This window comes from Triturus cristatus, chromosome 5_2 (assembly GCF_964204655.1).
Source record: "Triturus cristatus chromosome 5_2, aTriCri1.1, whole genome shotgun sequence".
NCBI classification, from domain to species: Eukaryota; Metazoa; Chordata; class Amphibia; order Caudata; family Salamandridae; genus Triturus; species Triturus cristatus.
The window spans coordinates 1,130,749,693-1,130,769,469 of NC_140588.1; the positions used below are offsets into that span (position 1 = coordinate 1,130,749,693).

A 19,777-nucleotide genomic window follows, 5' to 3' on the forward strand; every position below is an offset into this window, starting at 1 on the left:
TCAGTCAGATCATTAACGCTGCCATTAGCCACAATCCCCGACAGCTGGAAAACTGCAGCTGTGAGGCCTCTTCGAAAAAAGAAACTTTCAGATCCCACGACCCTTTCCAATCTGAGGCCCATCTCATTGCTGCCATGCTTGCGTAAACTTGCAGCGAAACTTGTTAACATCCAACTTAATGATTTCACGCAAGAAACTAACATCTTACATCCCAAGAAAACTGGCTTCCGACCAAGTCATTCAGCAGAATCAGTATTACTGCACACCACTGAGTCTCTAAAACTTGCAATGAATCAGGGAAAAGATGCGGTACTGGTTCTGTTGGACTTGTCAGCGGCGTTTGACACGGTCTCTCATGACATTCTGAGAGACAGACTCGCATGCAGTGGAATTACGAACAATGCATTGGCCTGGATTCAATCCTTTTGAGAAAACAGGCATCAGATTGTAACATTGGGATGTTACAAATCGCAAGAAAAAGGACTGGCATCAGGGGTTCCTCGGGGCCGGCCTTGAGCCCAACGCTTTTCAACCTTTATATGGCACCACTGCTCTTTCTGATGGACATTTATGATGTTGAATGCATCTCTTACGAGGAGGACACTCAACTGACCCTCACCCTTGATAGAAATTCTAGTGGCAGAAGAAAAATGTCACCACTGTCTAACAGCAGTGACGGATTGGATGCAACGGATTCATCTGAAATGTAACAGCTCTAAAACAGAGATTATGCAGTTTGGCAAGACCAACGTTTTCAGACCGGTCCAATGGTGGACATCACATTCGGCTCCACCTCCTAATACAGTAGACACTGTGAGAAATCTGGGAATAAAATTTGATCACACACTATCCTTCCACAAGCAAGCTCTCGCTGTGCCAGGCACGTGCTTTCAAGTACTAAAGATCCTCAGAAAATTCTTCGATCTACTTCCAATATCGGCCAAGAAGACGGTGGTAGCAGCCTTAATTCTATCTCGCCTGGACTGCTGCAATAGTCTTTATGCAGGAACCAATAAAAAAGGTCCTGTGAAGACTACAGGTAGTCCAGAACGCTGCAGCGAGGCTGGTACTCAAACTGCCCAGAGACTCCTTCTGAGCACCAGCACTAAAAACCCTCCATTGGCAGCCGGTCCATAAGAGGATTCTTTTTAAGGTCCTGACCATCATTTATAAAACAAAAAAAAAAAACAGATCAGAATATCTAAATGTCATAACTAAACCATACACCACCCAAAGCACTCTACGGTCATCTTCTGAGAACTTTCTAACAGTACCCAATTTTAAACTTAAAACTAAGGGTGGAAAGACATTGCGGGTCCTAGGGACCAAAGCCTGGAACTCCTTGCCAACACAACTTAGACAAACACAAACGGAACTCAATTTTAGGAAGTCCTTAAAAACTTGGGGGCATATTAACAAGGCGGCGCTTGAAAATTATCGCCGCATTTGCGGCCGTTTTCAGCCGAAAAGCAGCGATAATTTTATCGCCTTATCAGCAAAGACACGCTATTGCGTGTTTTGCTTACTTAGCGCCCGTTTCCAGCACGCCTAACTTTGCATCGCTAATAAGATGCAAAGTAGGCGTGGCTGTGAAACCAACCAGGAAAAATATCGCAAAGGCAGCTTTGCGATATTAATAAGGAAGGGTAGCAATTATTTAAATCGCGTTAAGTATGCCTTAATGCAGGAATTTACTGTCTGTTAAATTCCTGACTAAGGCATACCTAACATGGGGGGTGGATTCTGTGACTAAGACCACAGGCCTCATCATCTAGGATATCGCCGTTTTCCACCATGGGAAACGACGATATCCACACTATCTCTGGAATTTTTATCGCCTCGGCGATGTGTTTTGTTGATAACGCGCTAACCGGGCGATAAATTCCAGAGATAGCCGGTGATAAATATGCAAGCGCTAAGCGCGCTTTGTGATATTTATCGCAGGCCTTTGTTAATATGCCCCTTGGGGGCAGATCAACAAGAGTCAGCGTTAATTGCCGCTGACCGCGCTTAGCGCGGTTTTTGTTAACGCCGGCTATCGCTGGAATTTATCGCCATGATTGCGCTGTATTAACAACTCATAGCGCAATGGCGATATAAATCCGAGCGATAGCGGGGAAATCGCCGTTTTGCAGGGAGCAGCGCTGGTTTTTCAGCGATGTTCCCTGCAAAACGGCGATATGCTTGATGATACGACCCTGTGGTCGTGACCCAATAATTCACCTCCCATGTTACACATACATTAGTAAGGATTTTAGCAGGCGTTAGTTTTTGGCGAAAAACACGGTTTTCGCCAAAAACTACCGTCTGCTAAAATGCTGTGGGTCGCCTTGTAAATATTGCGATGTGCACTTAGCGATATTTCACAAGCCCCCCTGAGTGAGGAACGCCCAGTGACGCCCACTTTGCATCTCATTAGAGATGCAGAGCGAGGCGTCGGGGAAAGGCTGCCAACATGCGCTAATGCACGTTAGCATCCCCTTGCAGATAGGGCGACAATATTATCTCCGCATTTTTGGCTTTTAAAGGAGATAAAGCCCTTGTTAATATGCCCCTTGGATCTTTGGTATCCCAGAGAACACTGTTATGTCTCTTATCTAATGCTCGGACATCATAGATCTGTGCCAGCTCTTTCTCCTATTCAGGTGCCTTTTTCCCGCGCAAACAGCGCCAAGATACTCCTTGGAGTGAACGTTGCGCTATATAAAAGTTCTTTCATTCATTCATTCACACTTAGACTCTCGTGGTTCTGGGCAGACTCTGAAGAGGAAGTACATAATATGTGGGGAGGCGCTTGTGTATGGTTAATGAGAAGTATGATGTAATGTGCAGCGTGTCAGTGTATGCTAAAGAATAAAGTAATGCATAACCGCATTTCCTGTATGGAGTAATTCACCTGCATGCTCCTCGGCTGGGGAAGACGCTAACATTGGCTGGAGGGATGCATGCCAGTTTTTTTATGTTCTGTAGTTTCCTATCGTTGCACCTATCTATACCTGCTGCACCTCTGTCCAAACAGAGTACATAACAAGGCCATGTTTTCATGCTCACGTGCATCATCTTCTTGAAGCAGTTAAAGGGAAGTTTTGGTGTTTGCCATTAAATAGCTATATTCTAAAAGGAGTTATACGTTTTAGCCAGGTCTGCTGGCACAGTGGACTAAAGCAGACACTGCAGGGGCCTGTGTTCGACCTCATGGTCACAGGTTCAAATGCCGGCAAATCCACTCAGCCTTTCATCCATTTGAGGTCAATAAAATGAGTACCAGTGAGTTGGGTAACGATAAACATTTGTTATTCAGAGCCAGGACACCTTCGGGTAATTGTGCGCTTTACAAATACACCTGTTATGTTAAAAAAAGAGTCAATCACCAACATCCCATACACAATAGAACTTTAAACTATTCAGCAATTGCGATGTGTGGTATTGCGAGCTCTAGTCTCAGAATTTTTCCAGTAGAGACATTAGGACCACAAGTCGCCCATCTCCTGCTTCTTGCTATGTCCACTTGCATCCTCAAGAAACCTTAATTTGAGAGGAGAAATAATGATTGAAATAAGAGAAACTGCACCATTTTGGGATTTGAGCCCAGGGCCTTATGAGTATACAAGCATGGCTGCTTTCTGGATGGTGTGCATTAAAGAAAAGAAACAAAGCTGTGGGCGACCATGATAGCGGGAAGGTCAAGATACTGACAAAAGTACTCACACTAGGGGGAGTATTTACAAAGAAGTGGCGGAGATGTTGTTGGCCCCGTTGGCTTAACGCCGTGCTCCGCCACTTCTGAAACGCAGGGCTGCACCATAGCTACAACAATATGGTGCAGTCCTGTGTTTCCCCTGTGCTGGAGCTACATTTATCAGCCTAGCGCCAACGCAGACACCCTTGCACCATAGTGCAACATTGCTAGGGGGTTGTGCAAGAGAGCTGTAAGAAGTGTGCAACATTGAAAGGGGAGCTGTGCAAGAGAGCTTTAAGGAGTATGTAACATAGCAAGGAGGCTGAGCAAGAGAGCTGTAAGGCACGTTCAACAATGCAAGGGGAGCAGTGCAAGAGCTGTGAGGAGTGTAGAACATTGCAAGGGAGCTGTAAGGCATGTGAGACATTGCATGGGGAGCTGTGTAAGAGGGCTATAAGGAGTGTGCAACAGAGCAAGGGGGCTGTGCAAGAGAGCTGTAAGGAGTATGTAACATAGCAAGGAGGCTGAGCAAGAGAGCTGTAAGGCATGTGCAACAATGCAAGGGGAGCAGTGCAAGAGAGCTGTGAGGCATGCAGAAAATAGTAAGGAGCTGTAAGATGTGTGAGACATTGCAAGGGGAGCTGTGCAAGAGAGCTTTAAGGAATGTGCAACATTATAAGGGGAGCTGTGCAAGAGAGCTTCAAGGAGTGTGTAACAATGCAAGGGGGGCTGTGCAGGAGAGCTGTAAGGAGTATGCAACATGGCAAGGGGGCTGTGCAAATAAGCTGTAAGGCACGTTTTAACAATGCAAGGGGAGCAATGCAAGAGAGCTGTGAGGAGTGTAGAACATTGCAAGGGAGCTGTAAGGTATGTGAGACATTGCATGGGGAGCTGTGTAAGAGAGCTGTAAGGCGTGTGCAACATTGCATGGGGAGCTGTGCAAGAAATGTGTAATGAGTGTGAGACATTGCAATGGGGGCTGTGCAAGAGAACAGTAAGTAGTGTGTGGCATTACAAGGGGAGCTGGGTAAGAGAGCTGTAAGAAGCCTACAACATTGCCATGAGAGCTGTCGATGGGAGCTGTGAGGAGTGTGCAACATGGAAAGAGGAGCAGTGCAAGACAGCTGTAATGTGTGCGACTATGAAATGGGAGCCATGCAAGAGAGCTGTGAGGAGTGTGCCACATGGAAAGGGGAGGAGTGCAAGAGTTCTGTAAAGAATGTGCATCATGGCAAGGGGAGCTGTGCAAGAGAGCTGTAAGGAGTCTGCAACATTAAAAGATTAAAAGGGGAGGTGTGCAAGAGAGCTGCAAGGAGTGTGCGACATTGTAAGGAGAGCTGTGCAAGACAGCTGCAAGGAGTGTGCGACATTAAAAGGGGAGCTGTGCAAGAGAGCTGTAAGGAGTGTGCGACATTAGAAGGGGAGCTGTGCAAGAGAGCTGTAAGGAGTGTGCGAAATTAAAAGGGGAGGTGTGCAAGAGAGCTGCAAGGACTGCGACATTAAAAGGGGAGCTGTGCAAGAGAGCTGTAAGAAGTGTGCGACATTAAAAGGGGAGCTGTGCAAGAGAGCTGTAAGTAGTGTGCGACATTATAAGGGGAGCTGTGCAAGAGAGCTGTGAGGAGTGTAGAACATTGCAAGGGAGCTGTAAGGTATGTGAGACATTGCATGTGGAGCTGTGTAAGAGAGCTGTAAGGAGTGTGCAACATTGCATGGGGAGCTGTGCAAGAAATGTGTAATGAGTGTGAGACATTGCAATGGGGGCTGTGCAAGAGAACAGTAAGTAGTGTGTGGCATTACAAGGGGAGCTGTGTAAGAGAGCTGTAAGAAGCCTACAACATTGCCAGGAGAGCTGTCGATGGGAGCTGTGAAGAGTGTGTGACATGGAAAGGGGAGCAGTCCAAGAGAGCTGTAATGTGTGCGACTTTAAAAGGGGAGCCATGCAAGAGAGCTATGAGGAGTGTGCGACATGGAAAGGGGAGGAGTGCAAGAGTTCTGCAAAGAATGTGCAACATGACAAGGGGAGCTGTGCAAGAGAGCTGTAAAGAGTCTGCAACATTAAAAGATTAAAAAGGGAGGTGTGCAAGAGAGCTGCAAGAAGTGTGCGACATTGGAAGGAGAGATGTGCAAGAGAGCTGCAAGGAGTGTGTGACATTAAAAGGGGAGCTGTGCAAGAGAGCTGCAAGGAGTGTGCAACATTAAAAGGGGAGCTGTGCATTAGAGCTGTAAGGAGTGTGCGATATTAAAAGGGGAGCTGTGCAAGAGAGCTGTAAGGTGTGTGCAACATTAAAAGGGGAGCTGTGCAAGAGAGCTGTAAGGAGTCTGCAACATTAAAAGATTAAAAAGGGAGATGTGCAAGAGAGCTGCAAGGAGTGTGTGACATTAAAAGGGGAGCTGTGCAAGAGAGCTGTAAGGAGTGTGCGACATTGAAAGGGGAGCTGTGCAAGAGAGCTGCAATGAATGTGCGACATTGTAAGGAGAGCTGTGCAAGAGAGCTGCAAGGAGTGTGTGACATTAAAAGGGGAGCTGTGCAAGAGAGCTGTAAGGAGTGTGCAATATTTTCAGGAGAGCTGTGCAAGAGAGCTGCAAGGAGCGTGTGACATTAAAAGGGGAGCTGTGCAAGAGAGCTGTAAGGAGTGTGCAACATTGAAAGATTAAAAGGGGAGCTGTGCAAGAGAGCTGCAAGGAGTGTGCGACATTGTAAGGAGAGCTGTGCAAGAGAGCTGCAAGGAGTGTGCGACATTGTAAGGAGAGCTGTGCAAGAGAGCTGCAAAGAGTGTGGGATATTGTAAGGAGAGCTGTGCAAGAGAGCTGTAAGGAGTGAGCGACATTAAAAGGGGAGCTGTGCAAGAGAGCTGCAAAGAGTGTGGGATATTGTAAGGAGAGCTGTGCAAGAGAGCTGCAAGGAGTGTGCGACATTGTAAGGAGAGCTGTGCAAGACAGCTGCAAGGAGTGTGCGACATTGTAAGGAGAGCTGTGCAAGGGAGCTGCAAGGAGTGTGCGACATTGTAAGGAGAGCTGTGCAAGAGAGCTGTAAGGAGTGTGCGACATTGTAAGGAGAGCTGTGCAAGAGAGCTGCAAGGAGTGTGGGATATTGTAAGGAGAGCTGTGCAAGAGAGCTGTAAAGAGTGTGCGACATTAAAAGGGGAGCTGTGCAAGAGAGCTGTAAGGGTTGTGCGACATTGTAAGGAGAGCTGTGCAAGAGAGCTGCAAGGAGTGTGGGATATTGTAAGGAGAGCTGTGCAAGAGAACTGTAAGGAGTCTGCAACATTAAAAGATTAAAAGGGGAGCTGTGCAAGAGAGCTGCAAGGAGTGTGCGACATTAAAAGGGGAGCTGTGCAAGAGAGCTGTAAGGAGTGTGCGACATTAAAAGGGGAGCTGTGCAAGACAGCTGCAAGGAGTGTGCAACATTAAAAGGGGAGCTGTGCAAGAGAGCTGTAAGGAGTCTGCAACATTAAAAGATTAAAAGGGGAGCTGTGCAAGAGAGCTGCAAGGAGTGTGCGACATTGTAAGGAGAGCTCTGCAAGAGAGCTGCAAGGAGTGTGCGACATTGTAAGGAGAGCTGTGCAAGAGAGCTGTTAGGAGTCTGCAACATTAAAAGATTCAAAGGGGAGCTGCGCAAGAGAGCTGCAAGGAGTGTGCGACATTAAAAGGGGAGCTGTGCAAGAGAGCTGTAAGGAGTGTGCAACATTAAAAGGGGAGCTGTGCAAGAGAGCTGCAAGGAGTGTGTGACATTAAAAGGGGAGCTGTGCAAGAGAGCTGCAAGGAGTGTGCGACATTAAAAGGGGAGCTGTGCAAGAGAGCTGTAAGGAGTGTGCGACATTGTAAGGAGAGCTGTGCAAGAGAGCTGCAAGGAGTCTGCAACATTAAAAGATTAAAAGGGGAGCTGTGCAAGAGAGCTGCAAGGAGTGTGCGACATTAAAAGGGGAGCTGTGCAAGAGAGCTGTAAGGAGTGTGCGACATTAAAAGGGGAGCTGTGCAAGAGAGCTGTAAGGAGTGTGCGACATTGTAAGGAGAGCTGTGCAAGAGAGCTGCAAGGAGTCTGCAACATTAAAAGATTAAAAGGGGAGCTGTGCAAGAGAGCTGCAAGGAGTGTGCGACATTAAAAGGGGAGCTGTGCAAGAGAGCTGTAAGGAGTGTGCGACATTAAAAGGGGAGCTGTGCAAGAGAGCTGTAAGGAGTGTGCGACATTAAAAGGGGAGCTGTGCAAGAGAGCTGTAAGGGGTGTGCGACATTGTAAGGAGAGCTGTGCAAGAGAGCTGCAAGGAGTGTGCGGCATTGTAAGGAGAGCTGTGCAAGAGAGCTGCAAGGAGTGTGCGATATTAAAACGGGAGCTGTGCAAGAGAGCTGTAAGGAGTGTGCGACATTAAAAGGGGAGCTGTGCAAGAGAGCTGTAAGGAGTGTGCGACATTAAAAGGGGAGCTGTGCTAGAGAGCTGTAAGGAGTGTGCGACATTAAAAGGGGAGCTGTGCAAGAGAGCTGCAAGGAGTGTGCGACATTAAAAGGGGAGCTGTGCAAGAGAGCTGCAAGGAGTGTGTGACATTAAAAGGGGAGCTGTGCAAGAGAGCTGTAAGGAGTGTGCGACATTGTAAGGAGAGCTGTGCAAGAGAGCTGCAAGGAGTGTGCGACATTAAAAGGGGAGCTGTGCAAGAGAGCTGTAAGGAGTGTGCGACATTGTAAGGAGAGCTGTGCAAGAGAGCTGCAAGGAGTGTGCGACATTAAAAGGGGAGCTGTGCAAGAGAGCTGTAAGGAGTGTGCGACATTGTAAGGAGAGCTGTGCAAGAGAGCTGCAAGGAGTGTGCGACATTAAAAGGGGAGCTGTGCAAGAGAGCTGTAAGGAGTATGCGACATTGTAAGGAGAGCTGTGCAAGAGAGCTGCAAGGAGTGTGCGACATTAAAAGGGGAGCTGTGCAAGAGAGATGCAAGGAGTGTGCGGCATTAAAAGGGGAGCTGTGCAAGAGAGCTGTAAGGAGTGTGCGACATTGTAAGGAGAGCTGTGCAAGAGAGCTGCAAGGAGTGTGCGACATTAAAAGGGGAGCTGTGCAAGAGAGCTGTAAGGAGTGTGCGACATTGTAAGGAGAGCTGTGCAAGAGAGCTGTAAGGGGTGTGCGACATTGTAAGGAGAGCTGTGCAAGAGAGCTGCAAGGAGTGTGCGACATTAAAAGGGGAGCTGTGCAAGAGAGCTGTAAGGAGTGTGCGACATTGTAAGGAGAGCTGTGCAAGAGAGCTGCAAGGAGTGTGCGACATTAAAAGGGGAGCTGTGCAAGAGAGATGCAAGGAGTGTGCAACATTAAAAGGGGAGCTGTGCAAGAGAGCTGTAAGGAGTGTGCGACATTAAAAGGGGAGCTGTTTGTGAAATAAAATCTGAGCAAAGGTGCACTTTTACTGAAAGAATTCTCTCACAAAACAAGTTTTTCAGGAAAACGCTCAGTGAAGGCTTTTTTTCTAGACTTTGCCACAGGCCTAGTTTCAAAGATAAACATCATTTTGCTGTTTTGAAGGTTTGTAAAGTTGACAGATCTTTGCATCTGATTTACAAATGACGTACACATAGGATTACAGGAGTAAGAGATGATCCAGATGTTTTTTTGTGTAAGAATGTCTCACACCTGTGCATGAGTGAGCCACCCCTAAATCCCAGAATGTTTTTTTTTAAAACCAGGCCAGGAAATTCAGGAAGACGTTCACCTCTCAAACAAGAATACCATGGAGACACTGAATCAAACATCTCCATAAGTAAGGCCGGAAGTGACGTATGTGCTGACAAGGAAATAGCCATCAAATTAAAAGGCCCTTCTTCGGACCAAACTTCTAATGTCACCGAATGTGCAAACTGAGTGTGCCCGACGCTTCCTACAAGGGCTCCCTTCTGACTCTACTTTTTTTTTTTTTTTAAATGTAATGTAAAATGTTATTCTTTAGTTAAATAAAACCATAACAATTTTCCTCACAGTTTACAGCAACTATGTTAAAAAGAATCAAGCACATTTTAAAATCATTCAACAGTCAAATACACCAAGAAGTATATCACAAATTTAAAATCAACTGTTAACCATAAATAATGCCTGCACTCTACTTGTTTCCTCATGGATTGCGTCAATGAAGCAGCAGTGAAGAGACGCAAACGTTAGTCGCCGGTGCCAGCAGTAATCGAGAGTCATGGTCTCTAGTCCGGCGGTCCAGGGGTCCGGGCCCTTGGGGTGCCTCCCTCAGAACGGAGGATCCCAGAGTCCGGCACTGCCGCCCCTGCGCCCTCTGTGCGCGGACCCTCTCGTGCCTGGCCGTGTAGGCGCAGGACCCCCCCAGTCTACAGCTCATCGGAGGTCGCTGGATCGAGCCCTTTGGTTAGAGCCGACCCCCCCCCTCCCCCCACAGGTGCAGAGTCCTCGGTCCAAAGAAGCTTTTCTTAGTAGGGCCGCTCGTGCCGGCTGAAGTGTCTCACAGATGCATGGTAGGTGGATGAGATCTGCTGTAGGACTTCCACATCGACGACACCTTTCTATTTCCGTATTTTTCCACTTTGGGGCGACTGCCAGTGAAGGAGAGTTACCAAAACGCAAAGCCATCCGCTGTGTTTTTAGGTGGCCGGAAATTTTAAATCTAAGCCAGCTGCTGGTTTGAGAACCTTGTAGTTGTTGAGGACAGTCCAAGGGTGGGGCCTCTGGCGCAAAATACTTTTGTCCAGCAAAAGCAAATGCAGTTTTGCAACTTTATTAAGTGTGGACTTAAATGTTACATAAAACAGATTTTTGCTCCACAGACCTACGGTGCAAGTGGATTTAAGAGCGTTGTGCAAATAACGCTTATGTGGTGTGTTGGGACCTTTCTCTAGCTCTAACCACAGAGCCTCGTTTAATTTGGAGTCCACCGAGTTTTGCTTTATGCAGTGCCACACTTTGGGGCATATCAGCAACAACCAGCGCAAATTATCGCTAAGCGCTCTTAGCGTCAGGATAATTATCGCCGGCTAGCTTGGATTTTTATCACTCAGATAGCGTGCTATTAGCAACGCTTATATCAAAAGCGATAACAATCCTAGCGCTAACTGCCTAACGTGAGATTATCGCTGGAAACCCAGCGATAATCTCACGTAGTGTGGCGTTAGCTTGCTGATAGGGCCTCACAAACTTAGCCATGATATCCACCTTCCATAGGATATCAAGGCTAAGTCAGTCCTGAAGCAGGCGTAAGGAAAGTAGCGATAACAGGGGTTGTCGCTACTTTTCTTGCCGCTATGCTTCATAGCGTGGGGCTTGATGATAGGAGAAATGTCACTTAGCGACATTTCTCCTGTCATGTCAGGTCAGGAACGCCCACTTTGCATCTCATTAGAGATGCAAAGCTGGGCGTAAAGAATCCCCACGCTAAAGCAAGGTTTCATGCGTTAGCGTGGCCTTGCTAATTAGGCGATAAAATTAGAGCCGCTTTTCGGCCGAAAACGGCCACAAAAGCAGCGATAATTTTCTATCGCCGCCTTGTAGATATGCCCATTTAACTGATGAGTACAGCCTGCCAACGCACTCATTCATTAAACCAAATTCCAATCGCAATTATGCGGGGAACGCCATTTGAGGGAGCTGAAAAACCCTTTTGAAGATGCTGGTTGTTAAAATGCCCTTCTTTCGACCAAACTTCTAATGTCACCGAATGTGCAAACTAAGTGTAGCTCATGTCCAACCATCTATCATTGCATACTCTCACACTTCCATCTCTCCTTTCTCCTTTCCATCCATCCATTCACCCATCGATCCATTTGTCTTTCCATCCATCCAATGACCACACGTTCACACGTCAACCATCCGTTCTTTCATTCATTCTTCTATCCGTTCTTCCTTTCACCCTTCTGTTCATCCTTCCATCCACCGAGCCGTAGACCCTGTCACCCTTGATTCGATCCTTTCAGCAACGGATCCATTCACCCTCCTTCACTTTACCTTACCTTCCTTCGACTTTTCCTTTTCCTTCCATAATTCCTTCTTTCAACCTCAATTTACTTTCGCCCTTTATTCCTTTCTTCCTCCTTCCTCCCAGCTTCTATCAACCATCATGCTTTCTTTTCTTGCATTATTTTTCTTCTGTACATTCCTTTTCCCCATACTCTCCGTTTGCCGTCCCTGTCCTTTTTCGGCTGGCCCTGCCATTCCGCGCAGATGTCTGGTTCGCTAAAGACTTCTTGGGGATATTCAGAAAGCTTTGCTGGGAATGCATTCTGCCCATTGCTTACCATTGGCTTTGTAGTTTGTAACTCACACTTTCTTACTTTCTATTTGCTGGCTTTAATTGTTTTAGGCTGTCCAGCTTCATTTACGCCCTCACTAAGAGCATTATTTATTTACTGTATACTTTCGAGTGCCCCTTTCTGTCAACAGCCCTTTAAATCCTGTTCTTAACTTGTCACACCTGCAGTCATTCACAGACAGAGGTCAAATGTCAGGTTGTGTCTTCGGAGGGAACTTGGGCCCGCATTTATGAAAAGTGTTGCATCGCTGCGATAAAACAGCGATGCAACACTTTTCAGTGCGCCCTCCTTGCGACACCACGGAGGGGCTGTATTTGCTGTACGACGCTCCATGTCACAAGGATTTAAATACGTCAATGTTCCTGACGGATCTGTAGGTGCAACATTTACGCATTGCTGGAGTGTGTCTGGAAACAGATGCAACGCCAGCAATGTGTCCTTTCACGTGGGGCAAGCCCCGTGTGAAAAGGTCTGCAGACGCAGAGGCATCCTAGAAGTGCCATAGTGAAATCTGATAGATTTCACAGCGCCACTTCTACGACCCACTTTTGCGGGGGAACGCCCACCCTGTGTACTTTATACCGGACGCAGGTATAATTTAGCTCAGTGGTTTATAAAGTCACACATCTTCTTAGATGCGTCACTGGTGCGTCACAAAAAGTGATGCACTGGCGGCACAAGGGGCTCATAATTGAGCCCCTTCGTGTTTACTTTTCTTTCTCTGTCTTCAAAGTGAGAGGATTTATGTGACAATCTTTCTGTGAAAATCTTTTTTTTTAGCACCCAACAAAGTTTAAGTGTCTGTACTGAACTGTGCAGGTATTTTAAAATATATCAGTTAGGAAAGCACAATTGAAGCCTATTTTCTGCAATTCTGAAGTGTGGTGTAACTGTAAAGAAATATTTGATTATGATCAAAACAAATACATTCACTAGGCGCTGATGTTGTCACTCATTATCATTTTGAGTGTTGTATCCTTTTATCAGTAAAACTATATGTCTGTGCAAATGCAATGGCCATTTTTTAATTGAAAATGTGTTGTCTGTAATGGCAATGTGCTACTACAGCAGGCATACTCCACTTTATACTACTCTGCACCCCTCTATGCCACTGCAATTTACCCTGCACCACTCCACTCCACTCTACGCCTCTCCACTCTGTGTCATTGTACTCTACTCTGCCTCACTCCACTCTATGTCACTGCACTTTGTGCCACTTCACTCTATGCCACTCTACACTACACCACTGTAGTGTAGACTTCACTCTATGCCACTCTGCATCACTGCACTCTTTGCCACTGTACGCTATACCACTCCAGTCTTGGCCACTCCACTCAAATTTTAAAAAGTCAAATCTACGCCACTTCACTTTACACAATGCCTCCTACTCTATGCCACTCTACACCACACTACTCTGCGACACTGCACTTTATGCCACTGTATTCTATGCCACTGTACTCTATTCTACACCACTCTAGTGCACTCTTTTCCAATGCACTCTACGCCACTCTATGCCACTCTATTCAGCTGCACTCTATGCCACTGCACTCTATGCCATTACACTCTGCAGCACTCCACTCTATACCACTGCACTCTACTCTGCACCACTCTACTCTCTGCCACTACACTCTACACCACTCTACTCTATGCCACTACACTCTGCACAGCTCTACTCTGCACCACCCCACACCACTGTCCTCTACTCTACATTCAACACTACTGCACTTTGCCAAACTTCACTCCATGCCTCTTTACTCCATATCACTCTCCTCAATGCTGCAAACCTTTAGCCGTGCTGAACAGCAGTCACGCCGGTGTACATCATGGCTAAAACACATTGGCAAAGTCAATAGCTCTTGCATAGACGAGACCAATTGTCTTTGCCAATATTTGTTACATGTTTTAGCATTTCTTTCTGTCTCTTTCACTGAACTTGGCTTACTTAGCAGTCCTTGACCGTCACCCTTGAGCACAGCCCTGCACTTCCCTTATTGCAGTTTTATGAGTTTTGTTTGCAGCCAGAAAATGTCAATGTAAAACGAATCACATGTTTTTGGCACCCAGATTACAAGGGCATTGGCTGCAGTGGTCACCCCCACTTATGCTGTCAAAGCTGGGGGTTCATGACTAAATGGAACAATGTTTACAAGCAGTATATACATGTGTAAACAGGATGAATCTGGGGTGCAGCTATTAGTGGTGCGGTGTGGCTCCCAGACGGGTGGGGCGACAAGCATACCCTGCCCCACAAGCTGTCCAATGGCTAGGGCCTTGCAGAGTTTACTCTATGGGATGATGTGGATGGGGCAGTGGGGTGTGGATCTACACACAGAGGGTAGTGGGGTGAGGTTCTACACACAGGAGGCAGCGGGGTGTGGATCTACACACAGGGGGCAGTGGGGTGCGGATCTAAACATAGGGGCAGTGTGGTGCGGATCTACACACAGAGGGTAGTGGGGTGAGGATCTACACACAGGAGGCAGCGGGGTGCGGATCTACACACAGGGGGCAGTGGGGTGCGGATCTACACACAGGGGGCAGTGGGGTGCGGATCTACACACAGGGGGCAGTGTGGTGCGGATCTATACATAGGGGCAGTGGGGTGCGGATCTACACACGGGGCAGTGGGGTGCGAATCTACACACGGGGCAGTGGGGTGCAGATCTACACACAGGGAGCAGTGGGGTTCAGATCTACACACAGGGGGCAGTGGGGCGCGGATCTACACACACGGGGCAGTGGGGTGCGGATCTACACACAGGGGGCAGTGGGGTGTGGATCTACACACAAGGGGCAGTGGGGTACGGATCTACACACAGGGGACAGTGGGGTGCATATCTACACACAGGGGGCAGTGGGGTGCGGATCTACACACAGGGGGAAGTGGGGTGCAGATCTACACACAGGGGGCAGTGGGGTGCGGATCTACACACATGGGGCAGTGAAGAGATACCTTGTACTGCTGCAGCGCCTCCTCAATAGGGATCACAATGTGGCCTCGGTGCTCACGGGACCGGTCACAGATTGTGCACACCGCCTGCTGGTCGTCCTCACAGAACAGCTTCAGCTTCTCTTCGTGCCACTCACACATCTCCCCTGGCACCCCTGGATTCACCGACAGCTGCTTGGCAATGGCAACCAGGTTGGTTAGCTGCATATTCTTGCAGAGGTCTGTTTTTGTGCACTCCCTCCTGCACTGGGGGCATGTCAGAATACCCCCAGAAGCATTCTTCCAGAAGGTGGCGATGCAAAGACTGCAGAAGTTGTGTCCACATTCTATGGTCACTGGGTCAGCGAAGTACTCCCAGCAGATGGAGCAGGTCACTTCATTCTGGAGAGCAGAGAAGCGCGCAGCCATGGTGTCCTGAAAGCCTCCCCGGCTCAGTGCACTCTACCGGGGGTGTGTGTGTTTGCTTGAGCACTGCTGCAGGGAAGGGAGTGTCCTTACCTGTGCTTCCTTGTTGACACTTCCCTGTGCCCTTGTTCACTCACTCTCTCTCTCTCTCTCTGTTTCTCTCTCACTCCCTTCCTCTTTCGCTTTCTTCTCTGCTCACTCTGTCTTCATCGCCTGTGTGAAAGAAATGTTCACAAAACTTCAGCTTAAATATTAATAGCCTTGGATTAAAGCAGCAGCCATCCCCAGAGAAATGCAAAACATTACATGAACACAATGACACACACAATGTCAAAAATATTTTAAGAGAACCATATATATGACTTTTTAATATATTTGAGTTTACAAGTGCCAAGTAAGCATGAAGCGTCTCTTGCAGTGGATGGGGGGCAGAGGAGTGGGATGAAGCTACCTGTGTTGGAGCAGGCTTGGGTAAGTCCAGTTATAGTCAAATGTTTGACCTTATGACTGAAGGCTTCTTTTAGAGTTTGGTGGAGGGGCTCCCAGCTACCACACTTGTGGTTTCACTACTGCTTTACAATTCCAACATGGTCACCAGTAACAGCTACAATACTGTGGATGTGACGTCATTATACCCTAAAAGAGAACATTAGCTGCTGCTCCCTCCTGTTAAACCTTTCAGCCTTAGGGTGGTCTTCCCACAAACCTTTTGCCTGTTTGCATCACTTTCTGCTGATTTGTTTGTGTTAGCCTTAGGGCTCTCTGCACTTTACCACTGCTAACCAGTGGTAAAGTGCATGTGCTCACTCCCCTAAAAGATGGTGATTGTAGTGTATCCGCAATTGGCATATTTAATTTACTCATAAGTCCCAAGTAAAGTGCGCTATATGTGCCCAGGGCCTGTAAATCAAATGCTACTATTTGGCCTTCAGCACTGAGTGTACCACGCACTTAAGCAGCCCTGTAAACATATCTCAGGCATGCCACTGCAGAGCCGGTATGTACAGTTTCACTGCTACTTTGACTAGGCATTGAAAACCCCTTGCCAAACTTTAAACTTTCCTTTTATTACTTATAAGTCACTCTTAAGGTAGACCCTATGTAGCCCATAGGGCAGGGTGATATGTAAGTAAAAAGGAAGGACATATACTTTTTAGTTTTACATGTCCTGTTAGTGGAAAAACCCAAAATGTGTTTTTCATTTCTGTGAGGCCCACCTCTCTCATAGCTCAACATTAGGGATTTCTTAATACATTTATTATGTGTAATTCCTGATTGAGAAGGAGTTGCATAGTCATGTTTGGTACATCTGGGCTTGTAATGATAACTTCTCTTCAATGGTAAAGTTAGATTTACGATTAGAACTTTCAAAATGCCACTTTTAGGAAGTTGGTATTTGTTTACTCTTTAGCCCTGTGTGCCTCTGCTCGTCTCCAATACATGTCTGGGTTTAGTGACAGCTGGGCTTTGAGCATTCCTTCTAGACAGTCACACACAAAGGGGCCTGAGGTGTGCCTGATAGGCCATTCACATGCTGATGGACCATTAACATCTTGATGGGTCATACTGTGCAGGGTGGGAGGGAGGAGCCAACACTTGCACCTGAATCCTGTGCCTGTCCCAACACAAAGAGCTGCATAACCCTCTGTATGGTGTCTGAAGCCAGGGCAGGAAAGGGAGAACCTGTGTGCACTTCCAAGTCCCACTTTGAAGTCTCCCCCACTTCAAAGGCACCACTGGGTATAAAAACTGGACTTCTGACCCTACCAACTCAGTACACTTCTGAATTGGTGGATACTCTGCCAAGAGGAAGGAGTGCCGTGCTACTGAAGGACTGCTACTCTGTGGGATTGCTGCTATGGAATAACTGCTTTTCTGCTGTGCTGCTCTGCCTGCTACCCTCTCTGCCTGTGTGAGAAGGACTGGACCTACACCACTTGAACTCAGGGTGACTCCAAGGGCTTGTCTGCTTGCCTCCTGTTCTGCAGTCTCATGGACATCAAAGACCGCCTGCTACTCTCATAACTCATAACTCTGGTTCTACTTATAGTATGTTTGGAATCCTGCTCTTGTGTTGTTTATTAAATGAAGCTCTTTTTTTCTACCTGGTGGGGTTATTTTTGTGTGGTGTTTTCACTGTTTTACTGTATTCAATGTTACACAAATACTTTACACATTTCCTCTTAAGTCAAGCCTGACTGCTCTGTGCCGAGCTACTAGAAGTTGAGCACACGTTAATTTAGGCTCTTTATCTGACTTACTCTGACTAGAGTGGTGGTCACTACTTGGGCAGGGTGCATACCTCTGCTAAGTAGAGACCCCATTTCTAACTCCTTCACTCTGACTTCAGCCATCCACGCAACCAACCACCAAACCTACACCCACCACCATCTGCAACTGGACCCCGGTCAGCACCAAAGACACCACCCGCACGATGAACACCATCCACTCCGGATCACCAACCGACCCCTGCCCCCACCACGTCTTCAATAAAGCCGACTCCATCATCGCACCCCAACTCCGGGACATCATCAATGCCTCTTTCACCTCCGCCACCTTCCCGGAGAGCTGTAAGCACGCAGAGCTCAGCGCCCTACTGAAGAAACCAACAGCAGACCCCACCGACCTCAAGAACTTCCGCCCCATCTCGCTCCTCCCTTTCCCTGCCAAAGTCATTGAGAAGACAGTCAACAGACAGCTCGCTGCCTTCCTCGAGACGAACGGCTCCTTCGACCCCTCGCAGTTCGGTTTCCGAGCCAACCACTGCACCGAGACAGCCCTAATCGCAGCCACCGATGACATCAGATCCCTGCTCAACAACGGGGACACAGCGGCCCTCATCCTCCTGGACCTCTCCGCGGCATTTGACACTGTCTGCCACCGCACCCTAGTACAGCGCCTCAGCGACGCCGGCATCCGAGAGAAGGCACTGGAGTGGATCATCTCGTTCCTCGCCGGCAGAACCCAGAGAGTCCGCCTCCCCCCGTGCAGATCCAAGGCCACTAAAGTCATCTGCGGCGTACCACAAGGATCATCGCTCAGCCCGACCCTCTTCAACATCTACATGAGCCCTCTCGCTGCCATCGCACGCCAACACAACCTCAATATCATCTCCTACGCCGACGACACCCAGCTGATCCTCTCCCTCACCAACGACCCCCCCACCGCCAGAGCCAGCCTACACGAAGGGATGAAAGACGTCTCTGAGTGGATGAAGAACAGCCGCCTGAAACTGAACTCAGACAAGACGGAAGTCCTCATCCTAGGATCAGCCCCCTCCGCCTGGGATGACTCCTGGGGGCCCCCTGCCCTGGGCACCACTCAAAAAGCCAACGGACCACGCACGCAACCTGGGCTTCATCCTGGACTCCTCCCTCTCGATGACCAGACAAGTCAACGCCGTCTCCTCATCATGCTTTAAAACCCTGCGCATGCTCCGTAAGATCTTCCGCTGGATCCCCACCGACACCAGGAAAACGGTCACCCAGGCACTTGTCACCAGCCGCCTGGACTACGGAAACACCCTCTACGCCGGAACCACAGCCAAACTACAGAAAAGACTCCAGCGAATTCAGAACGCCTCCGCACGACTCATCCTGGACATCCCCCGACACAACCACATCTCCGGCCACCTGCGAGACCTACACTGGCTCCCCGTCAGCAAGAGGATCACGTTCAGACTCCTCACCCACGCACACAAGGCCCTCCACGACTTGGGCCCCAAGTACCTCAACAACCGCCTGACTTTCTACACACCCACCCGCCAGCTTCGTTCGTCCAGCCTCGCCCTCACCACCGTACCACGCATTCACAGAGCCACCGCAGGAGGAAGATCCTTCTCCTACCTGGCCGCCAAGACGTGGAACCCCCTCCCCATCCACCTTCGAACGACCCAGGACCATCTCTCCTTTAGAAAGCAACTCAAGACCTGGCTATTCGAGCAGTAGCGGACCCCCTCTCCCCAGCGCCTTGAGACCCTTCCGGGTGAGTAGTGCGCTTCACAAATGCATTGATTGATTGATTGATTGATCTATTAATGTTTCAGATGGCTCTGTTGCATTTTGACCTATTTTGTGTTATGTTTTATGTTATGTTATGCAGATTGATTTGTAGAGTGCACTATTATGAGGGAGAGTATACTGGCACTAAGCAAGTGTAAGCCTAGCCTAACTTAGGGCGTTGTGGCACTACTGGAAAAGCCCGGTCTTCAGTGTCTAGAAGAATTTCAGAAGAGAGGGTGAGGTTCTTATTCTTACATGTCGTGGCAGGTCATTCCGTGCTTTAGGAGTGATGTAGAAGAAGAAGACTCGACGGCCGCATCTGGTTTTCCATATGCATCGGGTGTGGCCAAGTAGGAGCTTTGATGAGCAGAGGTGCCTGGAAGTTTTTTAAAGGTAGATGTGATATTCAGGTATCCTGGGCCAGTGTTATGCAGAGCTTTGAAAGTGTGGGTGAGGAGTTTGAATTGCGCTCATTTACATATGGGGAGCCTGTGGAGCTCTTTCAA

General features: G+C 48.1%; 1 protein-coding gene across 1 annotated transcript in view; it reads right to left on the reverse strand.

Annotated features, from left to right (window-relative positions):
• The window catches only part of LOC146829893 (uncharacterized), a 458,149-nt gene extending 442,815 nt beyond the window's left edge, over positions 1-15,334 (reverse strand). The window contains exon 1 of the mRNA XM_085608539.1: positions 14,869-15,334. Coding sequence (XP_085464665.1) covers positions 14,869-15,273 — 405 coding nt within the window. The 5' untranslated portion in view covers positions 15,274-15,334. The remainder of the gene's footprint in view (positions 1-14,868) is intronic.
• Between the last annotated feature and the right edge of the window lie 4,443 nt (positions 15,335-19,777).